At 34.6% G+C, this 25,949-nt stretch overlaps 1 protein-coding gene across 3 annotated transcripts; it reads left to right on the plus strand.

Annotated features, from left to right (window-relative positions):
- Positions 1–43: 43 nt before the first annotated feature.
- On the plus strand, positions 44–25,295 carry LOC131666238 (la-related protein 1B). 3 transcript variants are annotated; one of them, XM_058938728.1, is made up of 17 exons: positions 44–1,624; positions 1,744–2,142; positions 2,550–3,341; positions 10,192–10,265; positions 10,932–10,985; positions 11,699–11,870; positions 12,151–12,267; positions 12,346–12,539; positions 12,731–12,855; positions 12,936–13,125; positions 13,338–13,957; positions 16,409–16,625; positions 16,811–17,235; positions 17,334–17,494; positions 17,692–17,946; positions 18,025–18,158; positions 18,234–25,295. In XM_058938728.1, exons 2-17 carry the CDS (start codon positions 1,938–1,940, stop codon positions 18,627–18,629), a joined length of 4,131 nt encoding a protein of 1,376 aa, XP_058794711.1. In that variant the 5' UTR covers positions 44–1,624; positions 1,744–1,937; the 3' UTR covers positions 18,630–25,295. The 3 variants fall into 3 exon arrangements, with proteins under 3 accessions (XP_058794711.1, XP_058794712.1, XP_058794713.1); XM_058938729.1 differs by having other exon boundaries at positions 44–872; positions 937–2,142; XM_058938730.1 differs by lacking the exons at positions 44–1,624; positions 1,744–2,142; positions 2,550–3,341 and adding an exon at positions 8,086–8,277.
- Positions 25,296–25,949: the final 654 nt, after the last annotated feature.

Here is a 25,949-nt window from a genome sequence, read left to right on the forward strand (position 1 = left end):
GGAGAAAAATCCAACAAATTTGAAACTTTGATACATTGTTTCTAATAATTTTATATGATAACACTTTTTGAACGGAATTCTGATTCTATGCGAAAAATTTTATTTATTTATTTTTCGAGCATTGAAAATCTGACTAATTTTGGATATTTGTGGCGATTAAAGTTTCAATTCGCATTTTTTACAATTCGATTTGTTTCATAATAAATTTTGCAATCATTTGAATAAACATTAGAATATTAGAAGCATAATTTTAAATTTTCGTCTACGTTTTTCGCTAAGCGCTCAGCAAAATCGTATCTGCTATACAGCATATTGTCTCGAAGGGATAAAAGGGCGGGTCAGGTACGGTAATTAAGAGGCATTAAGGTAAAGCAATTACTACGCGCTGGGCTTGGGGAAAGTTAATTAAGGTTCGCTAGACAAAAGTGCAATTAAACTTAAGAATTTAAATAAGGGTTTATTTTTCCTTTCATTATTAATGTTCCACTGCTTTCACTTTTCACTCGTTTGTCTGCTGCCATCCTCATTTTCTCAGTTTCTGTTTGCTCTTTTGTATGCATCTATTGTTCCTTTGATTCGAGCTTAGACAATTTCGAAATAGAAATTAACCCTGGCGCGCAACATTACCACCCCCGTGGGATCATTACGCAGGCGCGCATGGCTATGCTATCGTTTTTTTCTTTCTCGGCGACTGGTGCTGCTCTGTGTAGTCTTCCGGCTGAGTGTGATTCCTGTGGCTGTACGGTGTGCGTGCGTGCGTGCGGGGAGGCAGAGGCCAGAGAGCAAGAAGAGCGAGAGCAACGAATCAAAAAAACCGGAAGCGCGTTATTTTTCGGTTTTTCATCAACGCTCTCTCGCTCTCTTTGTTAACGGTAATCTCTACTTCGTTTCATCATTATCATTAAAAACTATCATTTAATAAGACGTCTGTGTTAGTCTTATAATAAAGCGGCTTACAAACTACGTCGTTGCGTGCCCAAGCCGTCCCCTCCATCTATCTCTCCGCCAAGCCGAAAATGTGCGTTTACGTAATGATCCGGTGCTCGTAAGTGCAGAAAATTTGTGATAATTCGCAACAATAAACAACGAACATTGAAAGAGATAGACATTGACGTGAGACAGAGTTACCGTTGTCGTCACATGTCCGAGTGCAGATCCGTGTGGTTCTTAACTGCATACATAACCTCCGATATAATAACCTAAATCATCCAAGCTCACTCAGCGGCGTACGGGGGGCGGTCAAGTACGCGGAGTCAAGAGAGAGAGGGGGCGAGAAAGAAAGAGAGAAAGCACGAGTGCTGAAAGAGCAAGAATTGAGGGAGAGGGGAGAAAGAGGAGAGCTGCCCATTACAAGGCAGTGTTGCTGTCTACAGCAGTGCTGTGTGAAACGTGCCTCGGCAGTCTGAAAATTCTCGTCGACGAGTGCTGACTGAGGAACAAGAAATACGTTTCCTACCCTCTTATTGTCAGTGTGTTTAGTGGTGAATATCTGTGTTAATTTAGCGCCCCCCTGGACGCGCATTGTCATCCAGGTGGATTATGGACGCTCAGTATAAGAATTGTCGTGGTTTCCTCTAAAAAGATAGAAAAAAAATTCAGTCCTATTCGCATCCCTAGCGAAAACGTAAGTACACTGATCTACACAAGAACCTTCAATTCAAGTGAGAGCACATGCAAGCACGAGGCGCCGCTGGCAGACATAACCTCAATCTTAATCATCATTGTGTCCGGTGTGCAACATAGGTGCCGACGAATGTGTTGAGCTGATAGCTGATCAAACGAGCTATCTACAACCAGTAGATACGGGCGATAACAAAAGAAGAAGAAATTCGCTTAAAGTACCAGCTAACAACACCGCGTGCAGAAACAACAGTAGTAATAAAGCGTTTGCAACCAGGCCTCCTCGTCTCAATAGTCTCCAAGAGAGGGAATTCAAAATGGCGACTAAGGTGGCGAGCGGCGTGCAGCAGCAAAAGCCTCAGGAGAGGGAGGACAATCCAACCGGCATCTCCTACGCCAGCGTGTTAAATCCCAAGGCTGCCGCTGCCGCTGCCGCTGCCGCTGCCACTGCCACTGCCACTGCCACTACCTCCACTTCCGCGCCGACCGCGTCTTCGTCTACGGCCACGCAGCCTAATTTGAGTAAGTACAACTAAACATATTGTACAGTGTGTCAGTAGTATAAGTTCAAAGTGCGATTCTATCTTGCGGCACGTAACATTTTTAGCAGTCACGTGCTCTCGTTCTCTGTTCGTTATTGAGCGTATACGATTTTCTTTCTGTTTACAATGTCTATAATTTTAACAGCGTTTGATGTTATCGATTACGAAAAAAAATTATATTATCTTCCCGTTTTCAAACTATTGCTGACGTTATTGCAGCAGTATTGCTAAATAGCCACGTGATTATTTTTATAATTTATTTTAAATTGTTTGCATGACTGATAAGATTAACATACAAAATTGGCTTAAGTGGAATAATGTTTATCAATAATATTAAGACAGAAGAGAAACGTATTTTTAAAACTTATCAATTGTCGTTAATTCCAGGTTCTCACAAGGACAATAACAAAGAAAATATTAGTGGACAAGTCTCTGCTTCACAGCATCATTCTGAGGCTAAAAACAAATCATATAGGAAAGTCAGTCGTAGGTTTGAAAATCAAAGACACATTGCTCCAGAGCGTAGACTATATGGAAACTTTGTGCCGCATAATAATACTACAGCAGCTCCTATGGAAGCTTTACATGTTGCAAAGCCAACAAATTTACCTCGTTCCAATGGAAACGTTAAAGTAGAAAATGAGGAAGTTGTGAAGAATGGTGATCTCGGTAGTGATGGGGAGTTTACACCCGTTGCAACAAAGGCTGCCAAGCGTAAGGAGAAATTAAAAGAGCGTGAGTCTGCAGATTGTCATCCATACAGACACAAAGACAAGCACAGGTTGCATAGTCGTCTGGGAGATATTCATGACAGACCACATAAAGAAAGAGATCATGCATATATTTCAAAAGATGTCTGTAAGGAGAAAAAAGATGATAAAGAAAAGGAGAAGGAAAAAGATGTGGAAGCGGTAGACGAAATTGAACCACAGCCACCAGTCAAATATGTAGAAGCTCCTCTTCCAATCGTCAATCCATGGACTAAAAGCAAGGGCAAGACTCCTCAAGCTGCAGCTCCTTCAGCACCTGCTGCTTGCATGGCACCTACTATTCCTTCAGCTCCTGACGTTACAGCAGTACCAGAGCCTGAATTACCTGGTCCTATATCATTGGATAAAATAATGGAAAAAGAGAGGGAGAAAAAGGTATTGCAGCCGCAGCAGGAGAAAATAAAAATAGGTCAGTACTCTGTTCATTGTTTAATGCAATCTCATTTATAATTGAACTTTTCATTTAATGGTCCTTGGAAAATTAAATTACAATGTTCAGGCAGTTCGATATGTTCATATAATATCTTAGTCTTAAAATTTCCGTCTTCTGTATTAGATTAGACTTTCATTTTTATCAGTAAGTGTTATCTTTAAAGTGCTTCTTACGCGTCACTGAGAATAATTTATGAGCTACAGCAAAAAAGCAAAACCCGGAGCTTTAATTGCACAGATAGTTCAACGTGGCTATGGTATAAAGTAAATACAGTCGCATCGTTATTCGGCGTAGACTTTTTACATTCATTTGCAATTCGTAGCTACAGATAATGCACCGTTTAGTGGAATTTTTTTTTCTTAATTTGGCATAGTTTTTAACTGGATGTGTTATCTGCCTCGATATACTATCGATTTAAATTCGGGACTTTATTGGATAATGAATGTTTTCACAATGACGTCATTAATTTTTTTCATACGATCATTGTTATTATTTATTATTTTTCTTTCATATTTCCGACAAATTTATTAACGTCGCAACTCGGATTCGTCGAATTTTTTCCTTTCAAAAATAAGATTCGGTAGCCGTGACTTTGCACTTTGCTACTCAACAAGTTAAATCCAGATCATCATCGTCTCGTTTTTATATCTGTGGCACCTGAATGAAATATTCCAAAAACGAACCATCCGATCAGGTTTCCACCATTCTCACTCTCTCTTTCTGGACTTCGCGTTTCTTCGCCTTTTATTTCTTGGTCGCGAGCGCGCCTTTTGCGACGGACCGTAGCGTATGGAGATAAAGCGAACATCGCTAAACAAGGTGTATCTTACTCGTGATTTAGGTTTTAACCGACATGGAATGCGTTGCATGGATGTAGCGACACTCGGATAATTTAGTTAGGATGGCTAGTAGTTTTTTTTCACACTCGAACTAAATCTTTTTAATTGAATATATTTTCGAAGCGGTTGTATACCAACTTCGTCATTATTAAGACTAATTGTAGTTGCTAATCTAAAGCGGATATGATGAATGATTGCTATATTGCTGCAATATTCATAGTTTTTTACCTTCTAATTTTAACCTTTACCGAGAATGAAAAAAAACTTATAAATATATTTTTTTGAAACGATCTTCCTGTTATATCCAAAGTTCTTATATGTCTATAACAAATTTCGAATAAACAAGCTCTTAAATTTCAAAATGCGCAAAATATCATGTGAGCGTGTGACCAAGTCTGGAGTCAATGTGTCTGCTGAGATTGAGGTTAGGTATGCGAAACACGTGGTCATGCTTCTAATGATCTGAATTCAAAACATTTTCAATTAAAGTTACGATTGCTAGTAGAATGAGAATCCCATTTCATTAAAGGCACTATAAGATCAATTATATTTACATTATTTTCGATAGGATGAGCAGTGAATTTGAATAATTAGTAGTAATAACTGAAAAGAAATGGCGATGCTGTAATATTGTTTTATTTTCAATATCTGTAACAATATCAATTATCCCAGTCTTTCATAACTTTTTAGAATTAAAAAAAACCAAGCAAGTAAAGTAACGTTGACATTTGGTGAAAATCGACTTTGTAAAAGTGATTGCACTTTAATTTGTGTTTATTGTGCAAAGTCATAACCGTAAAAAACATAAAAGTGCATGTCCTGAAGGTTCGGCAATGTTGTTCTTTTCGTTTTTTTTTCATTTCTCATCCGCTCGACAAGAAAAACACACGAAGGAAAAATCATCTTCCGCAGTAGCAGCGGCGCTATTACATTTCGTCGGTATCTCCGTTTAGCCAATAAAAAGTGCCAACGTATGTTAAGTCACATATGCGCGTCTCGTTTTTTTTTATTTTTATTTTGTTCGTAAGTGAGCGCAGAAATTCGTTTCAAGTTCAATAGCTCACCGGCTCCATTGATTTTTCAACCAGTCAATCTTTCTATTTGACTTTTCTTGGGAGCGTGCGCGACTTATGTAATACATTTTTCTTTTTCTTTTTGCTCGACCCAAGTGCTAATGGGGCTTTAATTATCGGTCTTAAATACCAGCTTCGTTGAGGGAATGCCAATGTAGCTCTTCGTCCTTAAGACGGAAAAGTCCACAATACCGAAATATTTTGCCAAATGACTTGTGTACTACAGATTGTTTACTCTGCTACAATTATATTGCGAGTGACTTTTTCCACATCTGCGTTTCACCTTGTAACACATACATAATCGACGATCAAGTGAAACAAATAGTTATTCCGATCTCTATCCGACCGTTGTAAATTTCGATGCTCATGGATGACAGCCCTTTCGTCGTAATATCTGCACCTGGGCGACAGATAAGGAGAGCTTTTTTGCCTTGAAGTCGATTTGCGCATGTGCGATTGTACATGCAGTGAGAGGCAAAGAAAGTTATCTATGAGTTGCGACAACGTCGCCACGCCTATTTGCCTCATTACCAGATTTATTGCTATTGCAGTCCACGTTTTGCTCGCAGACTCATTGTCGGATAATATTCCGACCAAAGAATGTGCACCCACGCAAAAACAACTACGCGATTTGTGTTCTTGACCTCCCTGGCTTTACGCCCCGCCTAATGGAATATCGTCAAAGTCTCGCGCCCCACTTCGCGCACCCGAAGATTAGTACAGTCACATACGAGCACACGCACAACTTTCCTTTAAAACCGCAAATATCTCTTGTGCAATAACTACTGCCAGACATGCTCGCGCTCGTGTTTGACGATAAGTCGTCGTATAGTTATAATTGTGGCAATGGATTCTATATAATTGGATCGTTGCTTTCTTCTTTGCGATAGATTTTTTTTTCTGCATAATCAGTAACATCGTCAACAATGAACTTACCAATTATGTTAATTATTCGTACATAGCATGTAAGCAAACGACAATTTTCCCATCGAGCAGGCGGCGATCATCGTGCGTCCATTCCCTCATAATGATACGCTTCCGAGGGGATTCCAACGAAACGCTTATCAATTACGAACGCTGCCATACGATTACTTTTACTCTTTATGCGAGCAAGGACGCTCGCAGGTTAAAATCGCGTAAACTCGCGCCGCGGATCCCATTCGAAGATGCTCGCCCGCGTCTCTTCGTGACAATCAATTTGTTTTGCGAATGTCGATTTTGATGATGCCGATGACGCGACTCGGTTCCCTTTACCGCAATACCAGCTGGAAATGTCGCGCGTGCACGAGCGATAATTTTTCACTTGTCGTAAATTTGCGCGCGTAGAAGTGTGCATGTCGATGTATGCTCCGAGCAAACGAACTCGTATATTTTTCTTTTTATAACGTAGCAGATGTGCCTTATCTTCATTGGTAAATAATAGGAAGAACTCGCGTGGATATCTTTTATAGTACAGGTTATGCAAAGTTTTTCAATCTTGATTCTTCAAGCGACACGTTAATGATTTGTAACTGCCAAGACAAGTTAAGCATGGGTATGGGTCTTTCATTGTTTCCAATCAGTTGAAGCATGACAAAATGCCCGAAGTAATCATCACTGGAACGATTCAAAAATGACATCACACGTTCTACGATAAGCGTTTCACATAAAAAACTAGAGCATATGACAAATGTACGTTTGGAAAGGTTGCTTGCTTCTATTTTCTTCTTTATTGAGGAAAATTCTTTATCGGGTTTCTTTAGGGAGGAAAGTTTCTTTATCGGGCGTTTCAAAATGAAATCCTTGATGAAAATAAGTGTATTATTTGAGTAATCAAAGATTGTACGATGAATTTTCCTTATTTGGTTGATTTTGTTTAACTGCCGACCGATAGACGTTTTTTCCTGTTTTTGCTAATTGTTTCTTTTGCTCGAGAGGCATGACTCCGAGGTAACTTGGTGCAAACTACACTCGCTACTCCCAGAATCGAAGTCGCGTTTTATAAAAAGAACAGGAACCGGAAATAGGTGGCAAAGTATTGCTACTTGTGAAAAAGTGTGCTTCTACTCGAAGACAAGTAACAAAATATTATGCGTATGTAAAATTATTCTAGAGATGAAAAAAAGAAAAACGGTCGATCCACAATCGATAATCGCTCGAATAAAGATGTTTTTATTTATCTTTGGGGGAACAGGGTAGAAGCAGCATGGCATCAAATAAAACGAGTGAAAGGGAGAGTTGCTCACCTTCACGTGTGTGCAACGACTTTCATACACCTCTCTCTCACACACACATTCTCTTTCTCTCTCTACATCCTCGATGACACATTAATATTTGTTTTTTATTGTTTCCCGCAAGCGAGCAAATGTTTGAAGTCTTTTAAAAGACAAGAAAACGAAAAATCGCTTCCTCTTTATTTTTAGTTAACGAAAAGTCAGCATGAATAATCATTTTTTTTTCCTTTTCTATAGTTACTATTGTATTTTATTTTGTTCGTCGTCGTGGCTTTCATCGATAACTGAGGTTTCGATACTTTTCAACTTTACTGTACACGTGTGCGCTCGCATAGATAACACCAATAACAATAAAAAATTTACTTTGAAAATAATCTAAAAAAAATATAATTTTTAATGCAATTGTAAAAACATGCCGCTAGAGTGATATAATCGCAATTATAACCTTTTTCACCTACATATGCGGACTTGTAATATACAGCAACTCATTTTCTTTCGCTCTCTTTCCCTCGGCACCGCGGCCTGCGCTTGTTTATTGGCAAAGCCCCACGCTACACTGCTTGGGTTTAGTACGTCCCGCAGCACCTTACGACGCGGTTTTATCTCGCTGTTCCCTATTCGTTTCAGTTGATTGTTATACCGTTAAACTGTGTTAAATAGTGTCGCAGTGTTGGGAAAATTAAGCGTGATTCGTTCGATTATGATTTGCTGAGATTGGATATTGTCACTCAACATCGTAGGCTTTGGAAAAAGAGTTTGGTCAATATGAAGATAGATGCGGCGCAAAGTGAGTGTTATCTCTCTTCACGTGGCTTTTGTTGTGTCGACGATGGGGAAAAGCAGCTGCGCTTCTTGCACAATGTGCCGTCTAATTATAGAAATGTACGCACATCTGCGAGCATAAGGTTGGCTTGGTGCGAATTATGAGAGAGAGAGAGAGAGAGAGAAAGGAGAGAATCGAGGAAAGAAAAGTAAAAGTGATTTTAAAAAAAGAGATGCGGGTTTATTTTTCGAAGACAGAAATATCAAAAAATAGGCTTGATAAATAGCAACCTTGCGGCGTCGATCAACCCACATATTTTATTAGCATAAAGTGTGTCGATAGCGAAATTTTATCAGTATCGATAGACCCACAAGCGCGTTTAGCTCTAATAAATTTTTTGAAAAAATATTTTTTTTACGACGCAATTAAATGTTTGATCGTAAAAAAAATTTTCAAACTTCTGCCTTTGCCGCAAGCTGACAAAAAAATGCATTTTCGCGCTTACTTCCCCCCCCCCTCTCTCTCTCTCTAGTTAAAAATCAAGCTTTAGACGCCGTGTGCAATTTACGGACAAGTTTGTCTAATATCGTATATATACTCTTCCTTGTTTCAAAGCGCACGTATACTCCGTAATTTTACACGTGCGCAAAAAAAGCAAATCTTTGTAATCATAAATGTCCGGCAAATACACCGACTTGCAACGAATTTGCAAATGCGTCCCATTCGCTCGTCGTCGTTGCACAATAGTGTTTGTTTTCGTTCGGTCGATGTCAAGGGCTAACAATAAGCCGCCTCGAAGTCGGCGTTCATCGTTAACAAACGCAAATGCAAATGCACGCGCCTGATTTATTACCGTGCGTTTAGTTACTTCGCAATGACTATTTAATAGCTGTCGAGGCATGCCCGCAGTTCGTAGTCACGAAACCACCTTTCTCCTTATTTCATTGCCAAAAGTTCGAATTTTGAGCAAGAGTTATTCAGTATCATTCTTTCTTCGGATTATATTATTCGGATTATTGAAAAGAATATTTCCGTAAAAGCTACTGTACCGGTGCATCGTGGTCGGTAACAAACATTATAACATACGTTATAAAAAGACCTTGTAAAAACTAGAGAATTGAGTCAAAATCATCATGCTTTTGCGGAAGAAAAAGAGCTGATCGAATTCACTATGAAACAAGCGGCGTGCGAGAAAGTTATGACTCCACGTGCTCGATACGGTTGCTTATACGTTTTCACAAATGTTCGGTGTATGCGAGATTTAGCATCGCTGAACAAATTTTCCATTTTATCGAGCATGCAAAAAATACTCACAATTTGTGGACGAAAGATTCACTTCATAGCTGCTTTCCACGCAACGGTGTCATTGAACTCTCTCTCTCTCTCTCTCTCTCTCTCTCTCTCTCTCTCTCTCTCTCTCTCTCTCTCTCTCTCTCTCTCTCTCTCTCTCTCTCTCTCTCTCTCTCTCTCTCTAATGTTATTATTCATTGAAAATAGAAACATTTCATAATAAACTTGCGAAGCCAATTTTGCTCGACTGTCTGTCACTGCCAAATATTCCATTCTCTCGGATATTAAAAATAACCCTCGCGCACATGAAATTTCTTCTTTTTCGTTGCATCAATATATCAAGAGCGCCATTGTAGAAAAGGAAACATCGCTAATTTGTTGCTTATATCGCACGTGAAACTTTTTCTAATTACGGGTCCAGTCAACAATATTGATACTTTCTTTTTACCTTATGTATTCGTAATATATTCATCATCGATCAACAGATCAATGAAGTAGCCTCGTTCGAATGTTGTCAGTGTTTCTTTTTATATTGTTGCCTGTGTACCTATAGCACTGCATAGCTTCTCTATGACACTTACATGAATAAAACAAAAAAGCAAAAACATTTTTTTTAATATCCAACGTCGTATCGTACTTTTGTTACAGAAAGTGGCGTTAGCAGCAGTCAACAGCCGACAGTGGTCAAAGCGCCAAAGGATCGACGAAAGTTCAACCAAAAGGTAATAGTAAAAGCGGCTGCATGACTGTGTCGTCGTTGTCCCGCACAGACGCAAAATTTATAAGTAGTGTCACCGTCGTCGCTAGAAATAACGTCCCCCCCTCCCAGCAACGTAACGGGGGAATGCTTCTGTTGCTCCAGGCTATTCGCTGCTCAACGCCCCGCATCTTTACGCAATCGCTTTTCTATTTTCGCGCCTTCTCGCAGTTTCTTTTTTCAATTATTAAATAGCGAGTTTGAAATCTCATAACAGATAAAACAATGATAAAACGTACGTCATTCTAACTTTCTGCCGTGCCTGAACGAACAAATAACACGTATCAAAGTTCAATTAATAGAATGCGAAAAGAAAATTGGATATCAATAAATAATAATAATATTCAAAAAAAAGCACACTTAACGCACGATGATACATAACGTTCTGGTAGAGCGTTGAAACTGCTCCTCCTGAATAATTCATGAGTGCAAAAACAAGAAAGAGGTTTTCGCTAACACCAGTACAAGGAACAGAGTTCATAATGTCTGGAGTTTGATGGTAAACCGTCTGACATGTTTACCCTCCGTTAAAAATTATCGCGCCCTTGATCGAACCCTCGATCAATTCATAACTGCCCGTACGTACAAAGAAAACTACTCGATTTTAATGTTTTTTAAATTTTATTTGCAGGCAAGCGACTTTACGGATATTGGAGACTGGCCGACTTTGGGCGCTCAAGGAGAGGTGGGTTTATACATCGTTTGGTATAACTTTTTCCACGCGTCGATGAACGTCCTTTCTCTCTGCTCGGCTATATAGTCAAGGACGTTTGTTGTACACGTTGTGTGAATAAGGGACTTTGGCATTTCGAGGGGCTGGTTTATCTCTCTCTCTCGCTCTCTCTCTCTCTCTCTCTCGGTTTCAAAAACAGTAAATGTCGCTAGAGTGCATTTAACGAACGGTTTTATCGGCGAGGAAGTCGCCTGTGAAATGCGAATCACGTTGCATGGACGTTCAGATAACTTTTTTGCTTTTTCTTTTTTAATGGTAGCTTTATCGAAAGGAGCGTATACGTGATGATATACTTTTGAACGTACTGTGAATTGGTTTTGAAAAGCTTACACGATGTTTGATTATTGTACATAATTAGATTGGGGAAAACGTCGCCATGGTTACGAATAGAATTTTTCTTGATTTTAGTTTTTTTTACCATAATTTTTAGTCATATTTACATTTTACGCACTATTCATATTTGAGTAAACAAAACTACAAACGTCAATTTTTAATTTCAACATAAATAAATAATTCAGTAGTATAACTTTCTATTATATTAACGAGGAACAATGGCGCTAGATTCTAACACTGGGGCTGCAGTTGTTTCTACGACGTAAATATAAAAAAAAAGAAAAAAACTACAAGTAACATCCGGTAACATTTAATTTTCCAATTTTTCTTAGAAAAAGCCAAGCGTGAACGGTCCTAAACAGAATGGCGTCATGGAGCATCAAAACAATTCGAAAGAAGGCAACGTCGGTGCCACCGAAACCAAAGGGAAGGAGAATAAAGAAACAAATCAAAGTCCGGAGGACAGTGATGAGCACACGGATAGTGCTGACAAAAAGAAGAAAGGTATTTTAATTTTCTGTTTACTTGCTTTCTAAATTTGAAAGGTTGAACATAAGATATAAGGAATATATAGGGAAACGTATGGTTAAGATTATTAACGAGTAATTATTTCATGACGACTAATAAATTATGTGATATCTAACATAATTAACTATCGAATCATGTTGTGTGAATTTCCAGGGAATGATTTTTTTCATATAAAAGTAATAAAAATGTAGAATATATATTTTTTTAATAATAATTTTTAAGCATCTGTTTGATCGGAATTTTTTTCATTTTTCAGCAAATAAACAAAAATGGCTCCCATTAGATATAGATCTAACAAAAAATCGCAGTAAGAGAGAACGCTCTCCGAAACATCACTCATATCGAGATAAGAATCTTGATAGCAGAAGAAATGGTAGGTTTATCAACTAAATAAAAAAAAAGAAAAAATATTACGTGTATAAAAATATTAACGATTATTTATTTCGAGCAGAAGATGAAAACTGGAGAGATCGAGATTTCGACAGATCCAGTAACTATAGCAATAATTATCGCGGTACACGTGGCCGAGGTAACTTCCGCGGCAGAGCGAGAGGCCGTGGAAATGCTGTGTCTCGTGGCGGATACAGACAGAGGAATGACTACGTAGGGTATCCAGCTAATTACTCCCCAGTTATACTAACTCAGGTGATGATCAATTAATATTTATTTTACTGATTGTTTGTATCAACCAATACGTGATGACACAAAGTGGAATCACCTGAAACATATCATGAATGATATTCACTTTGATGGTAGACCTGACCGTAATCTTTCTATATAAGTCGTGTTTAGTATATAAGAATAAGTTTTTGATGAATTGTTATGTGTATTGACAGGTTAACAAATTTGAGACTGCCGAACCCCCCTGCATGATACCTTACCTAGGGACATTTTATTATAATAACGGGAATTTTATAAATATGGATACTGAGACGGTCAAAGAAACTATTCGCAAGCAAATGTAAGTTTTTGTTAAAATATGACACTATGAGAAGTCTATTTTAAAATAACAATAATGAGCTATTATTATTTACTTTTCAGTGAGTATTATTTTAGCGAAGAAAATCTTCTAAGAGACTTTTATTTAAGAAGGAAAATGGACGCTCATGGTTTCCTACCAATAACTCTGATTGCTTCTTTTCACCGCATACAGGCCTTAACTACAGATGTTTCTCTAGTCATTGAGGCTATAACTCAGTCAGACAAGCTAGAATTGGTCAATGGCTTCAAGGTAATAGTTATTCACTTAATTTGAATCTAGAAGCATAATGCAATATATGTTTATCAATTACTATATTTAAACACGTACATACTTACAAAATCAAAATAAAAAGACTTTCTTAACGCTATTTGGATGAACTCATCCACTGATATTCTAAATGTATACTAAATGTTGAATTGTAACTAAAATAAAAATCTAATCGAAGATTTTTTTAAATTTAGGTACGCACCTTGTTTCACCCACAACAATGGCCAATTCTTGATGCTGCGGGCATGTGTTCCGACTCATCGGACACATCCTCGAACTCGCAGAACGACAATATAATGCCTCTTTCACAGCCCGAATTTTTCCCTGTTGCGAAACCATTGCCGGCAATCCCAGCGCCACCAATACCTCGTCTTCTTAATACTACCCCATTGATCAACGATATTCCCCGCGTTAGTGAATCCGATAGTGTCTCGTCGTCGATTGGCGAGACACTTAACCCGGATGTACCAGAATTCGTGCCTGTTCTCAATAATTCTAGACTCGAAAAGACGAGTATGATAGTTGAAGAAGAACAAATAGTCGATGAGGAGCAGAAGAAAGAAAAGGAAGAGAAAGTTGTTGATGAACAGATCTTTTCAAAAGAATCAAACAATACTCTTGTTAATGGCGAAGCTACAACAACAGAAACCTCATGGAAAGAGGTTAAACGGAAAGTTAAACACCACACTAAAGAAAAAACTGTTAGCCAAAAAGCTAACAGTAAAGAACACGAGAAAGAAGAGTTAGATTTCCAGTTTGACGAAGAGTTAGATACTCCTGTTCTCACTGGACGTCATAATGCTTTCTCGGAATGGTAAGAATCTTACAGATTGATATGGCAATGATCTAGGGTCGCGGTAGTGGCCCGAGACAGCACGTCGTAGGCCGGTACCTACCTAGATAGATCCCATATCTAAAGAAAACGTGTACCTGCACTACACTAATTTTTTTTAATATTTACTTTTTAGTAATTGTATAACAATATTTGATTTTAAACTTGACGATTAAAATTATTTAAATAGTTTGCACGTATAAAATTGTCTTTGTATAGTTCCTTTATTTATTTTTCTACAATCAATTAGGTTAATCTCAGTGTATTCACAAAAAATTCCTAATTTTACTTCAATATCATTTCTTCTGTTAATAATTAAAGAAATAAAAACTTGTAAAAAAAAGAAAAAAGGTTTTTTAAAGTTGAATTCAATCGCAATGTTATAGCGTCAATTTTTTTTTATAATAAATGTTTATCTTTGTAATAAATAAAAGCATGCAAGATGTAATTTGAAAATAGATCCGGCAAGCATGTACATATTAGACATTAAAAAGTAGATTGGAGATAAGTTACTCTGAATTATAAATCTTAAGAATTATTAAAATTATTTTTAAAACTTTGTTGTATTTTTGATAAAATATGCTAGAATGTTTTTGGATCGTTTTTTAGTATGTTAAAAGATACTTTAAGATCATGCTCACCTATAATAAATCAGTTAGACATTTTAAGGGTTTATTGATGTCACTGAATCTGAAGAATGTTAAGTGATTTTATATATTTTATGAAGACTATATTATGCTATAATATACGATTACATATAAAACAGTGACTGTTTATTTTATCAAAAAATCATACATTTCAAGGACATTTGAAACCTTACAATTTACATACCTTTAAATTCCAATTTCAACATTTATAAGAAATGTTATCAAGTAAAATAGATTGACAATTTGTTTAAACAGACATTAACTTAATCAAATTGCTGAGTAAAAAGTCTCAAAATTTGTTCTAACAATTATTATCGTAATTGAAATCTGTCTTCATATTCATAATCAGCATTCCCTACTGATGATGAATCATGCATTTGCTTCATATTTTTTTTTTTTAAATCTATCATTTTCTGATATAATTTACTTTCTTTTTTATTTACATTTTGAAACTATTTTCATTTCTCGTTTACTTTATATTGTTAAACCAAATTTTTTGTTATAGTCTGTCACTAATAATAGATGTTCGAACGAAAAATCTTCATTGACTATAGGGATGTAGGAATATTTGTTTACCTTACTTTCGACAAATTTAAATTAGTTAAATACATCTTTTGTTTTATTTCATTAAAAAACTCACAAATTTACGCTACCTAATAATTCATAATGCCAATTGTGTCTGTCCTGGCCCTGTAAATCCGCTTGTTTCCCCTCAATCGCTTATTTAGGAAGTTCCGTCTGAATGGGCGTCCACTTTCTCTTTCTCCGATTTGGACAAATTTTCCGCTTTTCCTCCGCGCCATCTTGCGTTTCACATTTATGATCGGCGGGGATGGACTTTTCGAGCGTTTCGGTTTTATATTTTTATGTGTAGGTCCTTTTGACGCAAGCTTACCGCGCAGGAAGTTTAAAATTTCAAAATAAATGTATAGCAGTCGTTAACAATATTAAAGATATGAATTGGTATAAAATGTTTAGATAAGATTAATTAAAGGTAGATAAAGGAGTTATATTTGTGTAGCTTGCATATATAAAAATTAAAGTGTTGATTTACGTATAGTTAGATGTAATATTTTTTTATGTATAAATACGTCATTCAATTAAGCATTAATTAATTTAAAAATGATAGGCCCAGCAAGTATGTCTATATTAGAAAGTAGATTGGAGAAAAGTTATACTGAAAAATTATAAATGTTTATAATTATTAAAATTAATTTATATTACAAATAAATTATAATTTATAAATATTTAGTAATCAAGTGTGAAGAATTGATATAAATCTGTGTTATTATTAAGAAAACGTCTATATAGCTTAAAACTGAACGAAAACTATAAGTTGAATAAAATGCTTGTCTGCTTATACGATTATATACTACTACAGTCTTGAATTAAGCGTTATATATAAAAAAAAATCTAAGTCTTGTAAATGATTGAAAATGAAAGTCTATGTCATGTATATTCTACAGTGAACGGCTGTATCCACCAAATAATTTATTCAACAGATTAAAGTAAACTTAAAAACGAATTAATGAATTTTTTATTAAATTAAAAAATATAAAATATATATCAATAAATAAAATAAAATAAAAGGGACACTTGTCTAATTTAACTTTGTTAAAAGTAAGTTTTATAGTACGTTAACGTTCTTTTAATAACTGATAATGCTTAAATTATGTCTTTTCCTGTCTGAAAAAAGTTGTTGATTATAATTATTATAAATTTTTCGATCGACATATCTGATGTATTATTTTTGTATTTTATTTTCATTGAACAATAATAATTTCAGGTCTGAAGACGAAGACGACTATGAATTATCTGACAGAGATGTTAATAAACTGTTGATCGTGACACAAAGCACTTCGTCCAGAATTCCGAAACACGAGGGCCACGATCGCACGGGCGATTGGACAACTCGAGTCAAAATGTCGCAGGATCTTGAGCAAGCTATAAATGATGGTTTATACTATTATGAAGAAGACCTGTGGAAGGATGGTCGGGAAAAGGTTAATATCGATATATTTGCACATAAGTATTTGAAACTCAGTCGAATATGATGAAAATGTTTTGTTTGGTCTTCTTTTCCCAACAGAAGAATTATGTTGATGTAAATTATCTGAAATAAATTAAAAACTAAGTATAATTCACTTTAACTTTAAATGACAGTATCTTATAAGTCATTCTCTTACAGTATGGTTCATCGTCTTCAGTTGGAAGTTACAAAACTATCAACGTCGTCAGCCAAGAAGCCTTTGAAAAGATGGCACCAAAGGCACCACGTAAAGCGAATCCTGAAGTACCACCGCCACCTCCGACTTCTATGGAGGATGCGGAAATTCCAGACTCTAAACAAATGAAACAGTCAACTCAACCAGCTCAAGTGCCAGAACCGGTACCAGAGAAACGCGATAGCATTTCTGAAAAGAGGCGTAAACCAAATCGAGGACATCTCAGGGCTGTGCCCAGATTCTTTGCCGTTGTCAAAGACGAAGCTGCGGTTGATCCACGAACACCTCGTAAGCGCAAAACGAGACATAGCAATAATCCACCAGTCGAGCACCATGTTGGTTGGATTATGGATGTCAGAGAACACAGACCCAGGACTTATTCAACCGGGTTAGTTATATTTCTTGGTTTAAACTTGCTTTATTATTTTTTATCGCATCTCTCTTATAAATAATTTGATTGTAGTATTGGTACATTTTATTTTGCAGAAGTAGCACGGGTACAAGTCCAAATGAAAGTTTCTTGGCTAACAGTTATGGTAGTGCCCCTCAGTCGCTTCCAATCTTCCAACATCCTAGTCATTCATTGTTAAAAGAAAATGGTTTCACGCAGCAAGTCTACCATAAATATCATTCGCGATGTCTCAAAGGTAAATATTATCCATGTTATACTATAACAAATTTAACGAAAACTAAAGCTAGGCTGATGAAAATTAATTTATTTTGTCTTCTTTTCCCGACAGATAATGTCATGTTGAATTTTATTATCTGATGATAACTATATACAGTAATTTTATCATTGCCATTTTTATATTAAAGTTGATTTTATGTTTATTTTCCATTACAGAGCGTAAAAGACTAGGTATTGGACAATCACAAGAAATGAATACACTCTTCCGATTCTGGTCATTCTTTTTGAGAGAGAACTTTAATCGTACTATGTACGAGGAATTCAGAACGATAGCTTACGAGGATGCATGTGAAGGATATCGGTATGGACTCGAATGTCTTTTCCGATTTTATAGTTACGGTTTGGAAAAGAAATTTCGACCACAGCTCTACAAAGATTTTCAAGTTGAAACGATGAGAGATTATGAAAGTGGTGAGAGATTTACACTAAAAAATTTTTTATTGTTGCATATATTATGTAAGATTAAATTAACATTGCATGTGTTTTTAGGACAACTCTATGGTCTGGAAAAGTTCTGGGCGTTCCTAAAGTATTATAAGCACGCAAAAGATCTTGATGTTGATCCGATGTTAAAAGGTTATCTCGAGAAATTCAAGACTATTGAAGATTTTAGAGTAGTTGAGGTAATATACCATTTTCTAAAGTGAAGTTGCTAAATTCAGTTATTCTTAATAGTCACGTTAAAAATTTTGTTACAGCCTCAAATAAACGAAGTCTCAAGATCACAAGATGCCAACAAACGTCGCAACAGAAGCGTATCCGAAAGTGCCAGTGGTGCCGAAGTCTCACCATGTAGCCGACAGCGACGTCTATCCGGTGGCTCTAGCACAGTAACATTGCCCATCACAAATAATGCTAATGCTTCGAGCTTGCATACTCAGCACCAGCAGCAGACGCAACAGAAGCAAAATGTAAATCTCACACAATATCGTAACAGAGCAAATTCCTTCGGCTCAGGTAGACTTGGTCACACTAAACGACCAACTACATCTGCAATTCAACAACAGCAACAACAGCAACAACAACCGAGAAGTCGACATAACTCGGGCTCGTTCATGAAACCCCAAGAAATCGTAAAAACCGCGCAAAAGTGAAAGTAAGATAACGATGGACGGAACAGTGGATCAACATTGAAACCACTTATCGACACACAATATAGTGAGTGATAAGAAATTTGTGTCTATTGGGTGCGTTTACTTTGATTTTTTGGGACAACAAAAAATTTTCACCGATAATCCCGTGAAATAATAGTCGAAATCATTCAATGCTGTGAAAATGACAGAGACTCGCGGTGCGCTTTTAGCAAGGGGCTACTATTCGTGGTTTTTCATTCAAAAGTGAATGAATGAGTTACTTTTTAAAATTATTTTTACGCTTTAATTTCTTTCGAAAGACAAATCAAGAAAATTTGATAAGTATATCCATGAGTACACCTGCGATGATAATTTCTTTTATCATTTGAAACGTTCCAATTTTACGGTAAACTTAGTCATTGATGCGTACTAAGAAAAAAATTTAGCCTTCCCGTTGGATATAAGTACATTGGTTTTGTCTTTGAATTCTGTAATGTTGTACCGTCATATACTATCAGAAGAGGAATTATCGTTGAAATAAGATTTACTGATATTTAAAAATAAAAAAAATTGCAAGCATATTGAAATATCACAAGTCTAAATTTGCAGCTAGTGCACACAGTTGATAAATATCACAAATCTTTATTTATGTTCTACGTAAGAATTATTAATGACTATATTTTGTAACCGACTTAGAATTAGAAATGTATAACATCATTAATTCTATTAATTCTTATTCTGATAATATATCTATGCTATGCTTAACAAAACAAAATAACAAATCTGCAGAGTAATGTATTATAAAACAAATCACTTTCAGCTGTTATCAATATATAAAACTTACATTCATAACTCCTCTTTATGAAAAGTTTAAGATTTGATGATTAGTTTTTGAAGTTTCGTACATTTTCTCAAAATTTTATTTTATAAAAGACTACATATTTCAACAATGAGTTGACCATTCTCTTAGAAAATCTGACACGGCGACTCAAACAACAACTTTAATAATATTTATGATTTCATTAGTTTTAAATATCACTGCAAATATTTACTCATTCATCATAAACATCCAGTGATATTACTTATTGGCTCTATTTATAACGAAAACAAAGTCTAGTTGATTGCACACAGCAAATGATTTAACAGATGCACTCGTCATCATGATATATTTTTGAAGGCTTATATAGTTACGTTTCTTGTTTTCCTTTTTACTAATATTAATAATTATTAGTAGTACAAACGCATCACTACGATGTAAATAATATGATAAAAAGCCAACTGATAGCATAAATTAAAAAAAATGAGTTTTGCGTGTTCTGTCGGCTTAAAAAAAATTTGTTTTGATAATAAAAGGGCGTAACGCGTAATACGTTTTCAAATTAAATCGCCAATTCTTCACATCTTTTTGCACTGCTATATATTTATATCTCAAAAATCCATTCAGTCCTTCAATTTTCTAAAATGAGAGAGGAAATCGTAAAGTCTGAAAGTTTCAGTTCACTTACTTTGCTCTTATTTAAAAACCTATTATTTCTTCACGAGATATATCATTTACGAAAACTATAATTAGAGATCGACCAGCAATTCAAAATCTATCCAGATACATATAAAAAAGTAATTTTATCACTCGATCTTCAACTTGTAAGTTAAATTTGCAAAAAGATATACGGATGGATTTTGAATATATAGTTTTAATTCTTACGATTTTTTTCAAAATGTATAGCTTTGTATATAGATAAATTATAATTTCTAATGAAACATTTTGGATATATATATATATTATTATATTGTATATATGAAAATACAATTTTTTCATGAGAATTGTAGTTATTTGAATTCTCTAAGAAAACAATTTATCTACAAATGTATAGCTTGTTCAACATAACAAGAATTTTATAAATAATTTTAGTCATTTGGAAATAGATAATCTTTGTAAAAAGTTCGTACCGTTTTTAGCAATTAAAAATAGACAACTTGTAATGATTTGAAAGAAACTTTTTCAGGTTACTGAAAGTTTGTTAATCAAAAGAGAAATGCGCGTTACGCCCGATTGAAGCGAGAATGAAAGAGCGCACAGGAAAATAAATGTTTACGTAAAAGATAATCCGAAAAAATCAACTATCGACTTACGCACGCTCACGAGATTGAATAAATGAGGATGAATGAGATATTTCTTGAGAAAGATATCAGTTATCTGTACATAAAATAAGTTCTTATAAAAATATAACGATTGTTGATACCGAAAGTCGTGTCGTAGTGAACGACGAAGGTTTATTATTATTATTTTTTATTATTATCATTTTTTATTATTATTATTATTACTACTACTACACTACCACTAGTGCTACTGCTACTGCTACTATTACTACCACTACTACTACTACTACTACCACTACTACTACTACTACTACTACTACTACTACTACTACTACTACTACTACACTACTACTACTACTACTACTACTACTACTACTACTACTACTACTACTACTACTACTACAACTACTACTACTACTGTTACTACTACTACTACTACTACTACTACTACTACTACTACTACTACTACTACTACTACTACTACTACAACTACAACTACAACTACTACTACTACTACTACTACTACAACTACAACTACAACTACTACTACTACTGTTACTACTACTACTACTACTACTCCTCTAATATTTTCCTTGTTTTAAAAGAGCGACGACCTATTTTTGATTAAGATTTATCACGACGATTTACGCGAAATGTAAGAAGTAACAGAATGTACCATCAGTAACAGATGCGCGGAATTTAAATTTATATCTAAAGAATCAAACTATTTTTGCAGTAGATCTACGTAGTATTTCTAAAAATGTATTGATATTTTAATCATAATGATAATTGGTTTTATTTATCCTAATAAATATTATGAAACTGGAAAAAAATTGGTTGAAAAATAAAATTACGATATTGTAAGAAAAGTTATTGATTCGTGTGTCAATTGAGTCTGATCGTATTATATCGATTAAGAATTTTAGTTTTGTATTTTTAAGTGATTATTATTCCATGAGTTGATCCAACTATTAGATGTAAAATGCATATGAAGTATTAAAAATGAAAACTTTGAAAGTAGCATATGTATAGACTAACATTTTTTGTATGAATATGAATTCGTTATAAAATGGTTTGATTCTTTGTTAAAAAATTTAAGTAAGTGCATAATGGTTTATAAATCGGTTAGTAAGTAGTCAACATTACGTCGTCTAGGACAAAGATGAGAATTCATTGCACTAGAGTTCGTTCGATGCGGCGTATTTGAATATAAAAGACTCGTTTATAAATTGATTTCTCTGTTTACTTTTTTACTTGCACTTTTGGCGTGAAATCTACTTGTTTTATTAGATGTATATGATGTAAAATTGATTACTAGAAAACATTTGAATATATTTTTTTTTTTCTATTCGAAACTGTATGGACTGTGCATATTAACAACGAAGGTACTCCAAGTGTTCCTCGCCGATTTCAGTTTTTTTTGTATATGTTGTAAAACATTGAAACATAAGACACACGGTTTTTTTTTCCTGGGGAAAAGCTTTTTAGGAGGTGAGATAACCTATCGAAATTTTGGTCACCAAGGGGTGGTTTAAGGATTTTTAATAGAATAACTTAATATTTTTTAACGAAACTCAGTGGAAAATATATATTACAGAAATGAATGAAAAATGTTTTTTGGCAAGATTTGATTTATTTTTAAATATAAATAAACTATTTATTTACAAAAATTTTATAAAAAATAACGGTAAAAAGTTAATTTTGAAAAAATATATGTTACATAAATACATATTTCAGTTGACATATTTCTGTATTTTTTCTAAATAGAATTTTTCAAGGGGGTAACCACCCCTCGTATATTTTATCACGTATTAGTAGAAAATTGGGATCTTTTTTTGAAATAATAGCATATTTCAACAATTTTTGTTTATTTCGGCATAGCGAAAATGTTCTGCACAATTTATCAATCTTACACGTGTGTTGGAGGGAGTATTGATCCCGAAAGAAAGAATAAGCAAAAAATTCGTATGGTTAGATGCTATTTTAAACTATGTATAACCATTTCAGAAATGTGATTAGCATAAGCATTTGATTTACGAAAGTTAACAGTGGTTAGAAATAGTTCGGAAAATAAGATAATCTTCACCAGGGTAAAGAAAATTGCTTCAATGATAGCTATATGAAGAATATGATTAACAATAAAATGGTAATATAGATAGCTATAATGTAACTCATAAGAATAACAAATCAAGCTATCAAATAAATTTATTGAGGTGATACGAGATAATTGATAAAAGATACATTAAACAAATTTCTTATACGTCTAGGCAGAAATTTATAATAATTTCTTGTGAAATAAATGTTTATCCATTACAATTCAAATTTGGAACAATAGTGATAATCTCCAAAAAAGACAATGATATATATATGTCTGTTCAGGTAACATATTTTTTCAGATTTTTTTTTCAAAATTAACGTCTTAAACTCATTTTTTTAATAAAATTTCCTATGAAATAATTTGTTGTTTATGCTTGTAAATAGATCAAATTTTGTGAACTCATTGACATATCCTAGCATTATTTGTAATATGGATTTTACAGCCAGTTTGGTGGAAAAATATAAAGTTTTTCCGTTTAAAATAACTATCCCTTGAGACTCGTAACTTTGAGGGGTTATTTCATCCCCTAAAAAATTTTTTTCCGTAGATAAAAAAACACACGTGTCTTATTTTTCAATGTTTTACAACATATCAAAAAAAGACTAAAATCGGCGAGGACACCTCAGATACCTTCCTTGTAAGTTGTATGACTTGAAACATATTCTGCTTATAAAAGATGGGCTTGCTAGCACAATGCTAAATGCACTTTTACAAAGAGCATGAGGTCTGAGTGCCGATAAAACAAAAATAGTGAAAAGCGCAAGTAACTTGTTAGTAAAAATTAGAATAAAGAGAGAAGAAACGTATGCAGCAAAATGGAAGATCTCAGCTTTGTTATATATACATGCATACATACACACACACACGTACGATAAAGCTTACTTATATTGTTACTTATAAATATAAAATATTATATATTAATATACATATGTACTACCGGTATATGATATATCTTATTTTAAGGCTTATGCTAATTATAGTCGGGTGGGGTTAATAGTTGATGACGACTACAAAATGTATAAAAAAATGTTGCATATATTATATATATATATAATATATATAAAATGTAGATTTCAGTTGCATTCGTATGTTTAAAAAAATGATTTTAAAAAAAGTTAAATGATGCTGTTAACGTAAGTGAAATTATTAAATTGAAACATAACACGACGCGAGTTCAATCACACACTATACTTAAACAAGAGCTACAATCGAAAAAAAATAAATACTGGCGATCCTTATTTTGTTGTTTTTTTCATGACACGAGAGTAAAAAACAGCATCGATTAGTTATCAATAACCAATACAAGGCGCATCGGACAATTAAAAGATAATTTTATTTCGATTGATTTACTCGGTGTTTAAAGGAAGCTCCGCTAAATAGAAAACTGTGCATTCTTTCGCGATAGTGCCTTCGATATGAAAGGGAATACAAGCAAACAAAACAAAGAAGTAATTTTGTGAAACCGGTCGATCATGTAAACTACATTTTTTACGATTTTTACACGTGCCCCCTTCTATTTGTATGAATGAAAAAACAAAGCCAACGATAAACAGAGGTGAAAGATTAGTTGGTTATAAATGGCGTAGTAGATGTCAGCTTGTTTTTTCTTTCCTCGCTAAAAATAGTGTGTTATCAGTTCCACGAACTTGGCGAAATATCATTGTCATTGAAATAAAAAAAAACAAAGAAAATAGCGTCGTGAATCGCGTTCTTTCCAACTTGTTATGCATTTGGTTTTCCATCTCGACAGTGAGCTTCGGTCGATATTTTCGTAATGAAATAAATATGGCACCTCGAAATATAGGTAAACACGATTTAGATCTTGCTATAGCGACGCTATTATATTTGTGTAACGAGAAGTAGGTGTTTGAAAGGGTCATTTGGTACCTGAAAGTCTTTTTCATATCTATATCTATATCGTGGCCAAACGAAATTCTCTTCTAATATTTAATAATCAAATGAAATAAAATAGAAAAACAACTTGAGTAAAGAAAATCTCTGACGATCATTCGGCCAAAGCTTTTCTTTTAAATACGGAAGGTTGAATGAAGCCTTCTTGTTTTCGCATTATAGTGACGACGAAATATGCAAGGCGTACGTTTGTAGCAAACATTTAAAGAAAAGGAGGAAAGAAACTGATGTGAACGGTTATGCGTCGATATAGGGATGCATACTGCAATTTGTCAGCCATGTAAATATTATCGGTAGTTTATAAAGAAAAAAATAGACAATAGGACGTAAGGAGTAATAGTTCCAGGCGATAATGAAAAAATCCAAAAAAGATAATGTCGATTATAAGCCGTGACGGCGCACCTAGCGTGTAGAGTGCTGTTGTGATAATGTGATGAATTTATGATACCGATGAACTAATGATTTGACTGGACTTTAATGCTCTGATGATGATGATTTGTACCATTGCGTATGATTACGAATCTTGTGTATGTATATTTGGGAAATGTAACGTTTGTGAATATAAAATAAAAAACCATAAAAACTGAAATGTCTGATTATTCTTATTATTTATTCACCAATTATTTGCAAATATTTATTTATGCATGTACGCCGAAAGGTCATAGCAAGTTCTAGAAATAAATTAAACTTTAAATAGTTGTCATTCGACGCTAACACTCTCTCATGTGTACACCCAAGTCATCAAGATTAGTAACAATTATTTCATTGACAGTGTAATCCGACAGGTCGTAGGTGAGAAAGAGCCGTAATCGAAACAAATCGTTGCTTCTCTCCGGTTGCCGAGTTTTGCTATAAATAAAACTGAGTAATAGCTTCTCCGTTCAGAGGATTCAATCAGATGGAATTGCAGGAGGACAAATGTAAATCACCCAGATAGATCACGCAAAGCCGTTGATCCTGATCCTTTTATTTTACGTAGTAATAATTTTTTGTGATTCATTTCAAAACGATTGTATTTTTTACGAATATTTTCATTTATTTACCACATTCAAGAAATACAAATATTGGATCTACCTTTATTTATTCTTCTCTTTTATATTGTTTATAACTATATCAATGTTGACATGCACGTCGTATACGTATAATTGATACTTAGATTGGTTATTTTTTGCGATGGTTTTCTTCTATATTCGTATGTTTTTCAGAAAATCTATTGCAAGTACTTTATATTAAAA

The sequence above is a fragment of the Phymastichus coffea genome, unplaced genomic scaffold (genome assembly GCF_024137745.1).
Source record: "Phymastichus coffea isolate CEN01 unplaced genomic scaffold, Cenicafe_Pcof_1.1 PCOF00057, whole genome shotgun sequence".
Taxonomy (NCBI): domain Eukaryota; kingdom Metazoa; phylum Arthropoda; class Insecta; order Hymenoptera; family Eulophidae; genus Phymastichus; species Phymastichus coffea.